We start from the raw sequence: 14,474 nt of genomic DNA on the forward strand, positions 1-14,474 counted from the left end.
CGAGATTGATCATCAACTTTTAAAAGGGGTCTCGACATTCGAAAGGGCTCTCTTGGATGACCTGAATGAGTGCATCTTCAACTTGCGAAAAGAGGCCAAATAATTAGATTATTCAGCATTTATTTACTCACTCGACGGGACAACGAGTAAGGCCAACGCGTCATTCTCAAAGAATTCGACTCCAAATTGAGATCGCCGATTCTATAGGGTTTGCTCCGTCGATGTTATGCATGATTCAAATGGCACAAATCTCTACTAAAAAATAACTCAGTCATTAGAATTCATTATTGAATAATTTCTAAAACATCTTGATATTTTAATAGCATAGAGTCGATCCTAGCCGTGCCTTACTTCTGCTTATCAGAATTTAAATTTGTAATTCATCAAATAGTAAATAAAATATGATAAAATTTTTGAATTTTTTATCCTATCCTATTCAATTCCATGTTGATTAGAAATTCGAAGAACAAACGCAACCTTGCTCTTTGTTTTGTTAATACTGTGCTTATCTCTTCTGTTCTGAGTCATCTCCTCCTTCCTTCCAACTCCTCTCTCTCTCTCTCTCTCTCTCTCTCTCTCTCGCCACAGCGCCAGAGGAGGACCATGAAGATAATGGTGGCCGTCAAGCGCGTAGTGGACTACGCAGTCAAAATCCGAGTCAAACCCGACAAGGTACTTCTCTCTCTCTCTCTCTCCGTTGCTACTTCTCCTCCTCGTCCTCAAATCGACCGAGTTTGTTAATCCCGTCAATCTCGCAGACCGGGGTGGAGACCCAGAACGTGAAGATGTCGATGAACCCGTTCTGCGAGATCGCGCTCGAGGAGGCGCTCCGCATCAGGGAGTCGGGGCTGGCTTCGGAGGTCGTGGCCGTGAGCGTCGGGCCCGCCCAGTGCGTGGACACGCTGAGGACGGGGCTCGCGATGGGCGCGGACAGAGGGATCCACGTGGAGTTCAAGGACGGTTTGAATCCGCTGTCCGTTGCCAAGGTCTTGAGAGCGCTCGTGGAGGCCGAGAAGCCTGGGCTTCTCATTCTTGGCAAGCAGGTCTTGGTTTCTTGCCCTGTTATTGTTGTTGTTGAAAGATCAAGAGAAAGTGGAAATTGAGAGATTGTGGGTCATTGTTGAAGATGAAGGACTGTGCTAAAAGCTTGTATTATATTGAATTAAAAAAATGTTTTTGATAGATTGCTAGAATGACATGGTTCTGGATACGAAGATGGTCTCCTTTGAAATGATGATGCGTTAGATAGGAATGGGTCTAAGTCTAACGTCCATTTCGAATATTCTTTTTCCAGAGAGAGAGAGAGAGAGAGAGAGCTAGGTTTTCGGGTTTTGCACAGGGTGTTCATACGAAAGGAAATTAGTCTGAGGCTTTCAGTTGGTAATTCTACAGTTTTTAGCTCGGTTCATGGAACAGTGTCTGCCAGACAACTTATCAAGCCAAAGCTTCAATCTTCCGTTTCAGAAGACAAAATGATGTTTGGAAAGCATTTTTGACCAGTCACAAGTTCATCGTTTATCTAGAAATCGAGGGTAAGATTATGAATGGGATGTTATTGTAGCTCTTATTTGGTTTTGCTGAGGTCCTTTACGTTTGGAGTTGTTGTTGGCTTTAGATCCTAGAGATGGTATATCATCATGGATTTGAGATCTTCCTCCAGCTTTGGAAGAGGTTATGTAGAAAGGAGTCAGTTTGAGCTTCCAAGTGTCTGAATGATTGGCATGAAGCGTCCCTATAACTATTAACCATGTTGATTGGGGCATTAATTTCTGAAAATTGAGATGTAACTCTCATTGCTTCATCTTGACTAAGTTGCAAAAATTTGGAGATACCAAGTACTTCTCAGTCAATTGATATACTTTCTGTTGTTTTCGGATCCAAATTTGATTGTATAGATTACCTGTTACAATGACCATTTTAGAGTTAAGTCTCGAGCCATTGACCTATTTGATGTGCTTCCTTCACTGTGTATAATGCTCTCCATTCTGTATGAGCTAATGTTGTTGATTTGTGAGTAGGCCATTGATGATGACTGCAATCAAACTGGGCAAATGCTTGCAGGGCTGCTGAAATGGCCACAAGGAACCTTTGCTTCTAAGGTAAGATTTGCTATGATTCTGATCCTTCACTCGGTTGTGTAAGATTCCTGGGGCTTTGTCCCTTCAGTACACATTAATCTTAAGGACTCTAATAGTCCTTTTCTTCAGTAATAGTCTCACTTCTCTTGTTTCCACATTTTCTTCCGTGAGCCCCCATCTGCTGTCTTTAAGTGTTTAATTTGTGTCGGCGAGGGAGTGGTTCAAGGTCACTAATGTATCCATCTTTTCAATTTCTTGCAATGTGCCTTCACCGGTCAATCTTTTAGGTCTAGAGGGTTCTATGACTCTTGATCATTGTGTAATAGTCAATTGAAGTAACCTCCCACTGAACAAAGTCTGGTCACAGGATAGGAATCTCTTAATTGTCTTGAAACTAGCCTTTGGCAGTTAATCTTTTAGATCTAGAGCGGGTTAATTTTTCTTCTTTTTTAAATGCTCCCACTTGTTGTCCTTATTTTAACTTCTGGTATTGATTTTGCTGTTTTGGGAGTTTTGTTTTTCCTTTGTAAATGTGTGGCTCTTACCATCCTCTAACTTTCAGCTGATGATAATTAACTCTCTCTCTTGGGGTTTGGCAAGAAGAAAGATATATAATGTTATACAGGAGTTGATGTAGTTTACACTTAAGTTGATAAGATTTCTTGAGTATGCTGATAATTGATTTCTGCCAGATCTACATCTCCTGTTGGTGTTTATCCAGATTTGATCACATCTTCCTTTATGTTCTCTTGCCATCTGTCCTTTCCCGCGCTTGCATTTTGGTGCTTTTCATGGTTGATGATTTGTGTCTGCCCTTTTAGTAGGTTACCCTGGACAAAGAAAAGCGGGTTGCGACTGTGGATAGGGAAGTGGATGGTGGCATCGAGACCGTGCTTTTGGACTTGCCAGCAGTCATTACGTGAGAACAACTTTTTTCTTATACTTTTTAGTCTTTTTGAATCTTGAGAAATTAGTAGGTGTTCTCTGAGCGAGGTGTCCTCCTCTACCCTGACCAATCACCATGTGCCTAGCATCATGGATTTCCTCTTTTTCTTTCAAGGCGAAAAAATTCCCATGCGGAGATAAGTCTGGTTGGATGGAAAAATTTCATGCCGTGGAAGCTCCTAAAAGTCTGCCAATTTAATATTTAGCTTGGTAACTGCAATGTTTAAATGTCATTTTTCATTTAGTATATATATTATTCGATGATAACCAAACAGCCCACGGAAAGCAAGGACCTACAAATCTTTTTTGCTTACTCTAATTTATTGAGATAGGGGTTGCAAACTTTTTTCTAGTTTTGGGCCTAGACTGTTATTGCAACAGAAGTTATAACATGTGGTATTGGCCTTTTACGCACTTCCTATGTATGCTCAAACTCCCGACGTTAACAACCTTCAAATCACATCTCTTATGCAGGACCGACTTGAGACTGAACCAGCCAAGGTATGCGACGCTCCCCAATATCATGAAAGCGAAATCCAAGGTCATAAAGAAGTACACCCCAGAAGATTTGAATGTCGAGATCAAGTCTGATCTGGAGGTCCTTCAAGTGACGGAACCTCCCAAGAGGAAAGCAGGTGTCGTCGTCTCCTCTGTCAATGAGCTAATCGACAAGCTGAAGAACGAAGCTCGCGTCATCTGATTCCTTCTCGTATGTCTAGCTTAACAGCTTCTGTGGTTGTTCTAACGAAATGTCAAATACCCTTCATGAAAGGAACATTAACATGTATGTGATCTGTTCATTGGATGATGCTTCCAGTTTAATAAAGATCAATCTTTGATATCTTCGTTCTTTCCACCAATTTGGCCAGCTCTTGCAGCAAGCGACATTCTACAGTGAGCTGCATGTCTGCATGGCCGATGTCTCGGTCACTTAAAGAGTGGTACGCACGATGTGTTTGCGAAGGGAAGTGACGATTTGGTTCTGATGAACTACAGGGGATAGAAGGAAGATTTATATGTCTGAAAGATAGGACTTCAATAGGGAGTGATCTTTTGACAATGGGGCAATCCAAAAAGATTTTCCAGGTAGGACAACTTGAATCTCACCTCCAGACAATTTCCAGGCTCTGAGCATGCTTAAATGCAGCTATCTAATGACATTAGACACAAGGCTAAGCATATAAGTATTACATAACAACTCTATCTTGCTTTGGCCTTTTTGATGGAAAATACACTTATAATAGGATGTGTTGGTTACATTAAAAACTTTTTGTCACCGAAAACAAGTCGAAAAGATTCGGTTTTATGGTATTGGAAACAAATGAATCCAATAAAGGCAATTTGTATTGTTAAAAATGACATGTAATGCCTAACAAGAAATTGGAAAAACGATTTCCTTCTCTCCAATTTAAACTCGTTATTTTTTAGTCCATAAAAAATATATATTTCTTTCGATCGAAAAGTCTGAAAATATTAGCGTCCTCGTCTCTTAATCTCTTTAGCAGCAAGGCCGCATACTTATTGGTGTAAAAACTTCGTTTAAATCGTAGAAAATTATCAAAGCCAGAAAAAATTCCATATGCCGATAATCAAATTCTTAAGTATTTTGAATTAAATGAAAACCAAAATAGAAAAACCACAAGATTTTATTTTTATAAGAACAAAATGTAGAAGTTAAAAAACACACTCACATGGGAAATTTGAAGAGAATCTGAACTTGTTCTCCTTTCATTGATTCTTCCAAAAACAACCCCACATGTGCATTGTTCACCATTTTGGAGGCGCCACGTGGCACGACCAACCTCATCGATTCTTCCACGTGGCACTACCACACTGGTCCATGGCCAAAATAAATAAATAAAATTTAGTGCTTTTTTGACCCAACAGAAGGAAAATTAGAAAAAAGGAAGAAAAGCAGCAGTAACTCGTGGTCAATCATTGCGAAAACCAATTTGTGCTCCTCAGCTCAGGCATGGATTCGACGGAGCTCGGGCTCGGGGACGATCCGAGCTGTTGGGATTTCCTCGATTGCGCCTCCCTCTTCGGCGACGCTCCCTCCACTCCTTCACCTTGGCCTCCCCACAATCCCAGGTACCGGGTTCGATTCCTCCGTGTCTAGGGTTCCGAGTTTTCGCTTCCGCCCCGTGCGCTCGTTTGCGTGTGTTTTCATGCCTGAAGGCGTTTCCATTGATCGATTTGATTGATTGTCTTCCGTTGGCGGTTCCTTGTTGTAGCGCCGCCGCCGCCGCCGCCGTGGGCGTCGATTTTCCGGCGGGCGGCGTGGCATCGGCGGGAGACGACCTCGGCGGAGCGCAGTGCCCCCGGAAGAGGTATTTCATCTTCTATGAGTTTCTCTGTTTTGAGTGATTGTGTAGCTCGGCGTTGTTGACGGTGGGTGCGTGACGAAAATTACTGCATTGGATTGGAGCTGTGTTTTCTCGGAGGATCTCAGCTTTTGGCTTCGAGTGTCTGATGAAATTAGCTTTTTTTTTTTTTTTTTTTGTGAATTACTGATTCTTTTTGTCTTTTTCACTCTTAGGGCGCTTGTTGATTACTGTTGTAGTTTTCGTCTTCCAGTTGGGTTTACGGTAATTGTTTACCTTTGGCTGATCTGCAGGGGACGCAATGATGCGTGCAACCAGCCGCAGCCGCAGCCGCAGCCACGCACAAAAGCTTGCCGCGAGAAGTTGCGGAGGGAGAGACTGAATGACAGGTTTCACTTTAAATGTTGTGTGTGATTGCCTGTACTCTTTGATGTACTTCTCTGAAAAGCTATATCGTCTGCTATTATTACGTTTTGGCGTTGGTGTTTATGTGCAATGATGGACTTCTCTGGTTTTTAGTTGGATATGTATGTATCTATTATAGAACTGGGGTATTCAGTGAGGATTTTAGTATTTTACTCATTTTTTATGCCGGATAGTAGCAATAATTTGACCACTGTGTTCAATGCACCTTTTAGGGTAATATTGCATCTCCCTATCTTCTTCCATGCATTTTATGTAGTTGATTCAAAGATATACATGGCAATGTTGTGCAGATTTCTAGACTTGAGCTCTATCTTGGAACCTGGGAGATCAATCAAAACTGAAAAAACGGCCGTACTTGATGATGCTATTAGAGTTTTGACCCAGCTTAGAGCTGAGTCTGAGGAGCTCAAAGAAACAAATGAAAAGCTGCAAGAAGAAATAAAATGCCTGAAGGTTGGTCTGAAAATTTCTGGAAGGGTCAGCTTTTTATTTGGCATGGAACAGGGATTATATGACCTTAATCAGTGTCTCTTCTGTTTTTTGTTATGTTTTTGTTATCCATGCTTGGCTCTCCTGGTAATGCTTATCAATGTGATATGCATGTAAAAATGGCAACGGTCTAATTTGTGTTTCCTTTTGGTATTTGCTGTTCTATCATTGCTGTTATAGTTGAAACGAGCTAGAATTTTCTCATGGGGTTGGGCTTGCAAAACACTCAGACAAAATTATCTATGAGCCTGTCAAACAACATAGTTGAAGAAGTCAGCTAATATGTAATGGTACTAGAAGAAATTGCGTGTTTTATTTATCTTTTAATATTAATCAAAATATTTTTTTAGGAGAGAGCAAGGTCAACTTGCTTATGACATTTCATGCTCACTGTCAGCGAGAGCTACAAATGTTCTTACATTTTATAGGTCAGAAATTTGGGCCGAGCTACTGGCTAGACCCCTAAAGTTCTAGTAGTAATTAAACGTTAATGTGACCTTGTGAGGAGATAGCAAGATTGAATTGCATGTTATGTTTTACGATCACTGTTGGCAAGAGCAACAGATGCCTAATGCTACTTTGTGAGGAGATAGCATGGTCAAATTGCATATGATGTTTTATGATCACTGTTGGCTAGAACAACAGATGTCGTCAATCTTATCTTTAAAAGTTTGTGCCAACTTAGTGCTAGGAAGTCTATAGTTTGGTTGTAGTGAATACAAAATATTCCACTCTGTTTTGTACGGGACTAGCTTCTTCCTGCTCTTTTCTCCTTTTTCCCTGTCAATTTATTGGTGATGAGGGAAAGATTCGAAGGTGTTCGCATAAAATTAGTCAAAAAGCATGCACATTAGCTTTTTTGTTGATTTATTTAGCAGAAAATTCTGTAGGATTTTGCAAACTCAGAACAATAGGATGGTTTAGCGATCCTATTGGACTGAGTTTGGGCTGAAGTGTGATATATTGCTAGTCTGACTTTTCTAATATCGTTTCCAGCTCATAGGAAGCCGTTATGGCTGCTGTGGCAATTTTCTTGAAGAAAATGCAATGGCAAGATTTCTAACTGATATAAGACGGAATACAGTTAGCTAAGTGACACAGGTCCTCCAAGTTGTCACTTGCAACTTGATGCAGAAAACCTTAAGAACCTCAAGGCAAAGGTTATTAAATGAGGCACTAGTTTCACTTGCCTTATCTTTTGTTTGTTGTTTGCCTTAAAACTTAAAACAAGTCCTTGAATTGACACTGTGAGGCTAAGTGATTCACCTTTTCACATGACAGCCACATCCCAAGGAACATTTGAAGGTGGGTCTTAAACATGCGTTGGAATGGTCAACGAAGACCTCTCCTACATGCAGAAAAAAGTTGACTAGAAAGTAGAACAAATTACAGCTGGGTCTTGTTGACAACTACTCCTAACTGCTTGGAGGCCTGCACTTAGAAGTTCTTTAAGTATTTTCAATTGTGACATAGGTTGAAACTCTAAGCACATGCAGCATAGCAATCAATGTTCTTCAATACTCCGTGAATTTTTTGTGGTTTCAATGAAAATCTCATCGATTGTACTTTTCCTTCGAGAACTGAAAAGTTGAAAGGGCACACTTGTGCTGACTGGCCTCTGATGCTTTGTTCTCCTTTATAACAGGCCGAGAAAAATGAGCTTCGAGAAGAGAAACTTTCCTTGAAGGCTGATAAAGAAAGGATGGAGCAGCAGTTGAAAGCCATGACTGTCCCACCTGCCGGGTTTGTACCACCTCATCCGGCCACGGCATATCATGCTGGGGCGAATAAGATGCCCGTATTCCCCAGCTACGGATACATTCCAATGTGGCAATATATGCCCCCTGCTGCCCGTGATACGTCATCCGATCATGAGCTGAGGCCTCCTGCTGCTTAGTTAAGGTGGTTGGTCGTTTCGCTGATTCTTCGCCGTACAATAATCTCGTGGTTCCCTCATATTCTGACATGTATATATTGCTCAAGGCGTGCCCCATTTTTGATAGTTGAGGCATGCATTTTGTTCAAAGAACATCTAATGGATTCTTGCACCCCTTTTCTGTTTCCTGACATTCATTGCATGGACAATTGATTCATCGTTATCAGAAATGAAGTCTCTTTTGCTTGTAAATCATTGTTGTCCAACTGCCTATTATGATGAGATGGGGTCTTCTATACTGGTGGAACACGATTTGCTCTAGTGTTTCACAATTTTGACAGGGCATATATGACAAATCGTTTATCTTCGCAAGGTTGTTAAGGATGTGGAGAACTTGATAAAAGTTTTATAAGAGCATGGAAGTCTGAAGTTTTCCTCGCAAGGTATCACAATCTTGCCTTTAATAGTAAAAAAGAAAGTACGTAGTAGCCTCATGATTAACGAAAGTTACAGCCACCAATACGCTTATGCAGCCATCCCCGTTATCTACTATAACTTGAACATTACAATCAAGCAACCTTATTAGAACATGATCACAGTAGCCGCACTTATGTTGTTGTGTTCTCCGTCTCTCCAGGAGGCAAGAGCAAGAGTTGCTCTCGCTCCTTGGACTTATTTAGGAAATCTTCTTCTGCTGAAACAAGGAAAAGTATTCACTTGGTCGAGACTCTCCGTATAAAGGGGGGTTTTCTTCGGACACAAGCTCTTTGATTGGGCCGAAGACCTTCTCCGATGGGCCTGATCCCGTGGTGATGAAGAGGGCTGCCGAAACTCTTGGGCCCACTCGACTCGCTTGCACCCGGTGCTCTACACTCCTGAATATGTTGTTCGATATAATCGATCTGCATTTTTTTGTTAGGTCAGAAAATACATGTATTTGTGTCTGGTTTACTTGTAGATTTCAAGTTAACAAAAGTAGAGCACTTTGATGATTTTGTAGTAATATTTACTTGACGCGCCAACACCAAAATATCGAATCAAGAAAGGACTCACTAAGCCAGGATGACTAACTGAGACTAATCTAATACTTTTTTTGGGGTCAGAGTATACTAATCTAGTAGTAATAGAATAGAAAAGAAAAGAGCTGTCTTTTCTGTCCACTTTTCCAAGTTCCTACGCTACCGCTTTATAAAATTGTTAGCTACCGCTTTATGAAATTATTTCCCAAATTTCAACAAGCCGCTAATCAGACCAACAGCTTAATCTTCTTTTGAGGAAGGTGCAAAACTCAAAAAGGCCTAATGAACCCGCATGACTTGCTTCTAGGGTATCATGATCTTACATTCATGTGAAAGCTCAAGATGTTGGTTGATTTTTTTTTTTTTTTAACATGACTTTCGGACTTAAGTTTTCATGTCGCGTTTATTATTTTATCCGTCGCATGGATTGTTCCATGTTCTTCAACTTCACAAATGTTTTTATTTCACTTAATGCTTGTTCCCTTTTAATGACGAGGAAGTATGCTTTTAATAGGTAAACTTCGAGCTTATAATATACCCCCACTAACTTCAAAAATTAGATAAGACACGAGCCAAAATCCAGATGAATTGCCTGCACGTACCACCGTTTTCCCTATACAGTACGAGCGAGCAATCGACTCTATGCCTGCAACTAATATGCCCACACACAAGTTGATGCCTCGACCGGTTCGCCAACCTCATAAGCTTCCAGGTTAGATTATCTCTAACAGGAGCACAAACAAGAGTTCAAGAAAAGTTTGTGTGTGAATCGATGCCTTACCTGTAGAAAGTCCCCAATGTTGACCACAAAGCTCCCAGGGACAGGCTTGACATCAACCCAGTGATCTTGATGCAGGACTTGGAGGCCACCGACTTGGTCCTGCAAGAGCACGGTCAGGAAGAAGGGGTCTCTGTGCTGTGTTGATCCCCAGGTCCGATCTGGCTCCGGACATGGTGGATGATAATGGCACACCAAGTCGTGTTTCTTGCCACACTCCATCTCTATCAAGTGCCGTGGCTTGAGCCCTAGAGCTTCGGACAGCAACTCCAAGAGCAGATCTCCAAGCTCTCTCATCTGCTTCCTGTACTCCCATATTGCCTCCCTGTTCAAGCGTCGGATCAAGGTAAGCTCGTTGCGACTTCTTTCGGTTCAAGCGAGTTCGAATAACGGCCCGGGTAATTAGTATTAGTAACTGCACAGTGACAATTATTCTCATTGCGAAACGCTCCTAGAGATTTCCTTGTGTATAAGAAATTAGGGTTTTTAGCGACCAAAAGCCCTGCCTGAGCTGACAGTTCAATAATTTGCGATACCTGCAAGTGGCCGGAAGCTCGAGCGGGTCGGACATATTCGACATCACAGCGAAGCTGTCCCTCCGGCTCAAGCTCCGCGCATGGTAGAAGCTATAGTTGGAGTAGTATACAAGGTTCCTCGCCGTGTCTCGCGAGTAGAGCCGCTTCTTCTCCTCGGGGTCGCCCTCATGGAACTCGCGGATCGCCTCCAGAATGTCCTCCATCAGACCGTGCGGGACCCCATGGTTGACCAGCCGGAAGAACCCCCACTCGCTCGACGCTGCCTTGACCTCGTCGACGACCGCTTTGCGCTTCTCGGGTGATTGGATTTGGCTAAGGTCGACGACCGGAAGATGGACGTCGCGTAAAGAGAAATCGATCTTGTCATCAGCGAGCTCATTCGCCGGTCGGACGAAGATGTTCGGTATTTTCGTTATGCCCGCGTCGACGAGGCCCTTGACGCCGGTCCTCATGTCGTCGAAGTCCTTTAGCTCCTTCATTCGATCGAACTCATTAGCATCTAGGATGTCCATTACGGTGTTTCAGGAAGAGCGATGGCAAGTGAGCGTGCTGCTGTCTTATGAAGTGCAAATTATATCTATCATAAGGTAAAAAGAATGGGGAAAAATATGTTAAACAACGTGCAACTTTACCGTAAGTTGACAAGCTGTATACACTCTGGAAATTTCCCAATAAATTTATTGTTTTTTTCCAATAATTTAAGCTTAGTGACGAACTTGGTGACGAACAATGTCTCCCCATCAATAAGAGATGACTCTAAAAAGATTCCTTTAAAAAAAAAAAAAACTCTAAAATATTCCCAAAATGGATACACCTCATGTCATGCCAAGATCTTGTCGACTCTTGAACGTGATCCTCCTCACGGCTCGCGATTTTGTCAGTCAGTCAAACAATTTTCATGCTTCTATATAACGGGCAAGTTCACTAGCCCATTCGTCTTGGCTATATAATATTAAGAAAGCTTTTCTTACTTCTAGACCCTTCAAACCGATGGATCAAATGGCGCCTAAGTCAGCTCGAAAATAATCCAACTTAAGAAAGCTTTTCTTACTTCTATCCCATCTTATTTTATTTTACAAACTCCACTGTGTACGTTATGTGTTGTGTGCAGGTTGCGAAATCTTGCTCCCTAATTCACTCGTCTCCACCCCCCCTCCTACTATACATTATGTGTTATGTGCAAGTTGCGAGGTCCTGCTCCTTCACTCACGTGTTCCTATCCCCAACCCCACCGAGAAGATTGGGAATCGAGCTTCCCACCTCCCCCTAAGAGCTCGACCACCTTGCCCGCCCTTGTGACCAAGTGACCTTCGCCGTCTTAGAAGGAAAAAAAAGAAATAAAATAAAAATCAGACCTTTTCAAATAAAAAAATTCAGATAAAATAAATAATAATAATAATAATAATAATAATAATAATAATAATTCAGATTTTTCAAAAGAAATAAAAGATTAAGATTTTTTTTAAAATTATAAAATTGTCCCCAATAATTTAGTAATATAATATTTCCAAAATTTATAAGAAATGATTTTTCTTAGATTGTATTAAATATGAAAGTGTTTTAGTAATATATATTAGTTCGGGTATGGGTTAAGAAATTTAAACTACGCATAAACGGGTCATAAACGGATTAAAGGGTTAAATTTGGGTCGGATCATTATGACTCGACCCAAACCCAACCCAATCCATTCGTTTAACAATTCTACTACTATGCAAACTATAGTAGCCACGTTAATAGGCTGGCATTGGAAAAAGTATCAAAAAGTCTTAAACTATTGAATTAGTGTCAATTTAATTCTAAACCTTTTGTTATGCTAATTTAGTCATACATTTTTTGCATTGGTACCAGTTTTGTACTAAACTTTTATTGATGTCAATTTAATCCCAAACCCTTTGCATTAGTACCAATTCAATCATAAATATTTTGCATTTATACCAATTGAGTTAATTCGATCAATTTTGGCTTGCGATCGCTGATGTAGACATCGATTGTTTTATGTGACACATTTGGCGCCGACGTGGATATTTTTTTTATATATTTTTAATTATATTTTTAAAATAACCAAAAATTTCTTGAAAATTATGTGTTTGAGTGGCTTAATTAGTGTTAATTCAAGATTGCATCACTTGATTTTAAGGTGGGTGAAGCCTTATGTGTTCATTGTTCACTTAAACCTCATATAATTCACAAAACCTATAAGAATCAACACATTCAAGTAACCATCCCCATAATCCACTAAAATTTTAGGGTTGCACACAGACAACCTTATTGGAACAATACCCTTGCACTCTTATTTAAGAAATCTTCTTCTGATGATACATGCATGGAAGCACATTCACTCGGTCGAAAATCTCTGCATTAAAGGTGGGCTTTCTCCGGGTATGAGTTCTCTGATTGGGCCGAAGACCTTCTCCAATGGGCCCAATGCCACTGAAACTCTTGGGCCCACTCGACTCGCTTGTACCCGGTGCTCTAAGCTCCTGAATTTGTTGCTCCATATGATCTGCATTTTCAGCTAGGTCAGAAGTACGTGTTTCTGTGCCTTGTTTACTTGTTGATTTCAAGTTGTCAAAAGGAGAGCGCCATTGGCTTCGATGATATTTGTACTAATATTAACGTTAGGAAACACGTGTGAGTGAGTTGTGTTAAAGAAATACCACGTCAAAGAATCGATATGGTGTAGAGCAGTTAATATATTCATGTTAGCCCATAACTCATTAGTTTAAACTTTTGAGTGAAGGTGAGTTTGATTAGATATGTTAACGGGTTCGGATTTAGGCTCCCTTTTGGTGATCTCCCCCGACGAAACTAGCGGACTTCTGCTGCGCACTCACATCAATATATCAACGAGTTCTCGATCTGATGAGGATCTCAATCTTCATTTAAAGAAGATCCGAAACCTAAATCACAGGTTGAACCCGCATGACTTTTTCTTTTTTTTTAGGGTACCATGATTATATATTCATGCTAAAGTTCAAGATCTTGATTGATATTTTAACACAGGATCGGAGTTAAATTTTCATGTCGCATTCGATATTTCGTCTGTCGCAAGGGATTATTCCACGGCTTTTCACATCCCACAATGTTTATGAGAATTATCCCCGACAAAGGAAGTATGCTTTTTGGTAATCCACACACGCAAGCCCATACCTCGACAGCTAAGCCAATCTCAGAACATTTTGGAGTTGGATTGTGTGACAGGAACACAAAATTATAGTTCAAGAAAGAGTTGTGCGTGCATGGGATCCGATTGCAAACCTGAAGAAATTATAGTTCAAGAAAGTCTTGACTTCGTCAACGATCGCTTCACGCCTCTCAGGCGATTGAATTTTCCTAAGATCGACGACCGGGCGATGGACGTCGCCTAAGGAAAAGTTGATGTCATCCTCGGCGAGCTCATCGGCTGGTCTGATGAAGATGTTCGGTATTTTTCCTTATCCCCGCATCGACGAGGCCCTTGACGCCGGTTTTCGTGATGTCGAAGTCCTTCAGCCCCTCCATTCGATCGAACTCATTAGCATTTAGGATGCCCATTCTGCTAGTTTAGGAAGGAGCGGTGACATGACAAGATGCATGCTCGCGACAGACTCGAGAAACTAGATGTATGATTTATAGCAATACGATTTCGTGTGATTTATTAAGTCACACGGGGTAAATTATGAATTCTTAAAGATAACAAAATAGCAAATAATATATCAAATGATATCTTGTAACGTCATCCAATTCAGTCTAAAGAAAAGGAAAGGAAATCTCCAACGGCAGGCGTAGTTGAAATTTTCGCTTCCACTGCAACAATACGGCCGGTACTGTGCCCATAAGATCATACAATCTGAAAGCTGGCGGAGCCTGAGCCGGAATCATCAAGAGAATTTAGGGGAAAGGCTCGACCAAGTTAGACTATCCATTTCTCGACAGAACGCTGTGGGAGATCATTTTTCAAAATATGGTTAGATATCAATTCTACGCTTGAGCATGGAAATCCCAATGCTAGTCCCTAAGTCCT

The 14,474-nt window shown here is 41.1% G+C and overlaps 3 protein-coding genes across 4 annotated transcripts; 2 read left to right on the forward strand and 1 right to left on the reverse strand.

Moving 5' to 3' along the window:
• Nucleotides 1–490: 490 nt before the first annotated feature.
• Nucleotides 491–3,866, forward strand: LOC115743309 (electron transfer flavoprotein subunit beta, mitochondrial). The gene is made up of 5 exons (XM_030678032.2): nucleotides 491–672; nucleotides 759–1,043; nucleotides 2,019–2,099; nucleotides 2,903–2,997; nucleotides 3,498–3,866. Exons 1-5 carry the CDS (start codon nucleotides 604–606, stop codon nucleotides 3,721–3,723), a joined length of 756 nt encoding a protein of 251 aa, XP_030533892.1. The 5' UTR covers nucleotides 491–603; the 3' UTR covers nucleotides 3,724–3,866.
• Nucleotides 3,867–4,929: 1,063 nt separating this feature from the next.
• On the forward strand, nucleotides 4,930–8,390 carry LOC115743310 (transcription factor bHLH104-like). Its single transcript, XM_030678033.2, has 5 exons — nucleotides 4,930–5,114; nucleotides 5,258–5,353; nucleotides 5,641–5,736; nucleotides 6,064–6,226; nucleotides 7,908–8,390. Exons 1-5 carry the CDS (start codon nucleotides 4,996–4,998, stop codon nucleotides 8,157–8,159), a joined length of 726 nt encoding a protein of 241 aa, XP_030533893.1. The 5' UTR covers nucleotides 4,930–4,995; the 3' UTR covers nucleotides 8,160–8,390.
• A 308-nt stretch (nucleotides 8,391–8,698) lies between these two features.
• Nucleotides 8,699–11,084, reverse strand: LOC115743308 (1-aminocyclopropane-1-carboxylate oxidase homolog 12-like). 2 transcript variants are annotated; one of them, XM_030678031.2, is made up of 3 exons: nucleotides 10,472–11,082; nucleotides 9,939–10,260; nucleotides 8,699–9,040 (listed from the first exon to the last, which is right to left on the reverse strand). In XM_030678031.2, the coding sequence occupies exons 1-3, from the start codon at nucleotides 10,981–10,983 to the stop codon at nucleotides 8,852–8,854; spliced, it is 1,023 nt and encodes a 340-aa protein (XP_030533891.1). In that variant the 5' UTR covers nucleotides 10,984–11,082; the 3' UTR covers nucleotides 8,699–8,851. The 2 variants fall into 2 exon arrangements, with proteins under 2 accessions (XP_030533891.1, XP_048141238.1); XM_048285281.1 differs by having other exon boundaries at nucleotides 8,799–9,040; nucleotides 9,934–10,260; nucleotides 10,472–11,084.
• Nucleotides 11,085–14,474: the final 3,390 nt, after the last annotated feature.

The sequence above is a fragment of the Rhodamnia argentea genome, chromosome 1, assembly GCF_020921035.1.
Source record: "Rhodamnia argentea isolate NSW1041297 chromosome 1, ASM2092103v1, whole genome shotgun sequence".
In the NCBI taxonomy this organism is placed as follows: domain Eukaryota; kingdom Viridiplantae; phylum Streptophyta; class Magnoliopsida; order Myrtales; family Myrtaceae; genus Rhodamnia; species Rhodamnia argentea.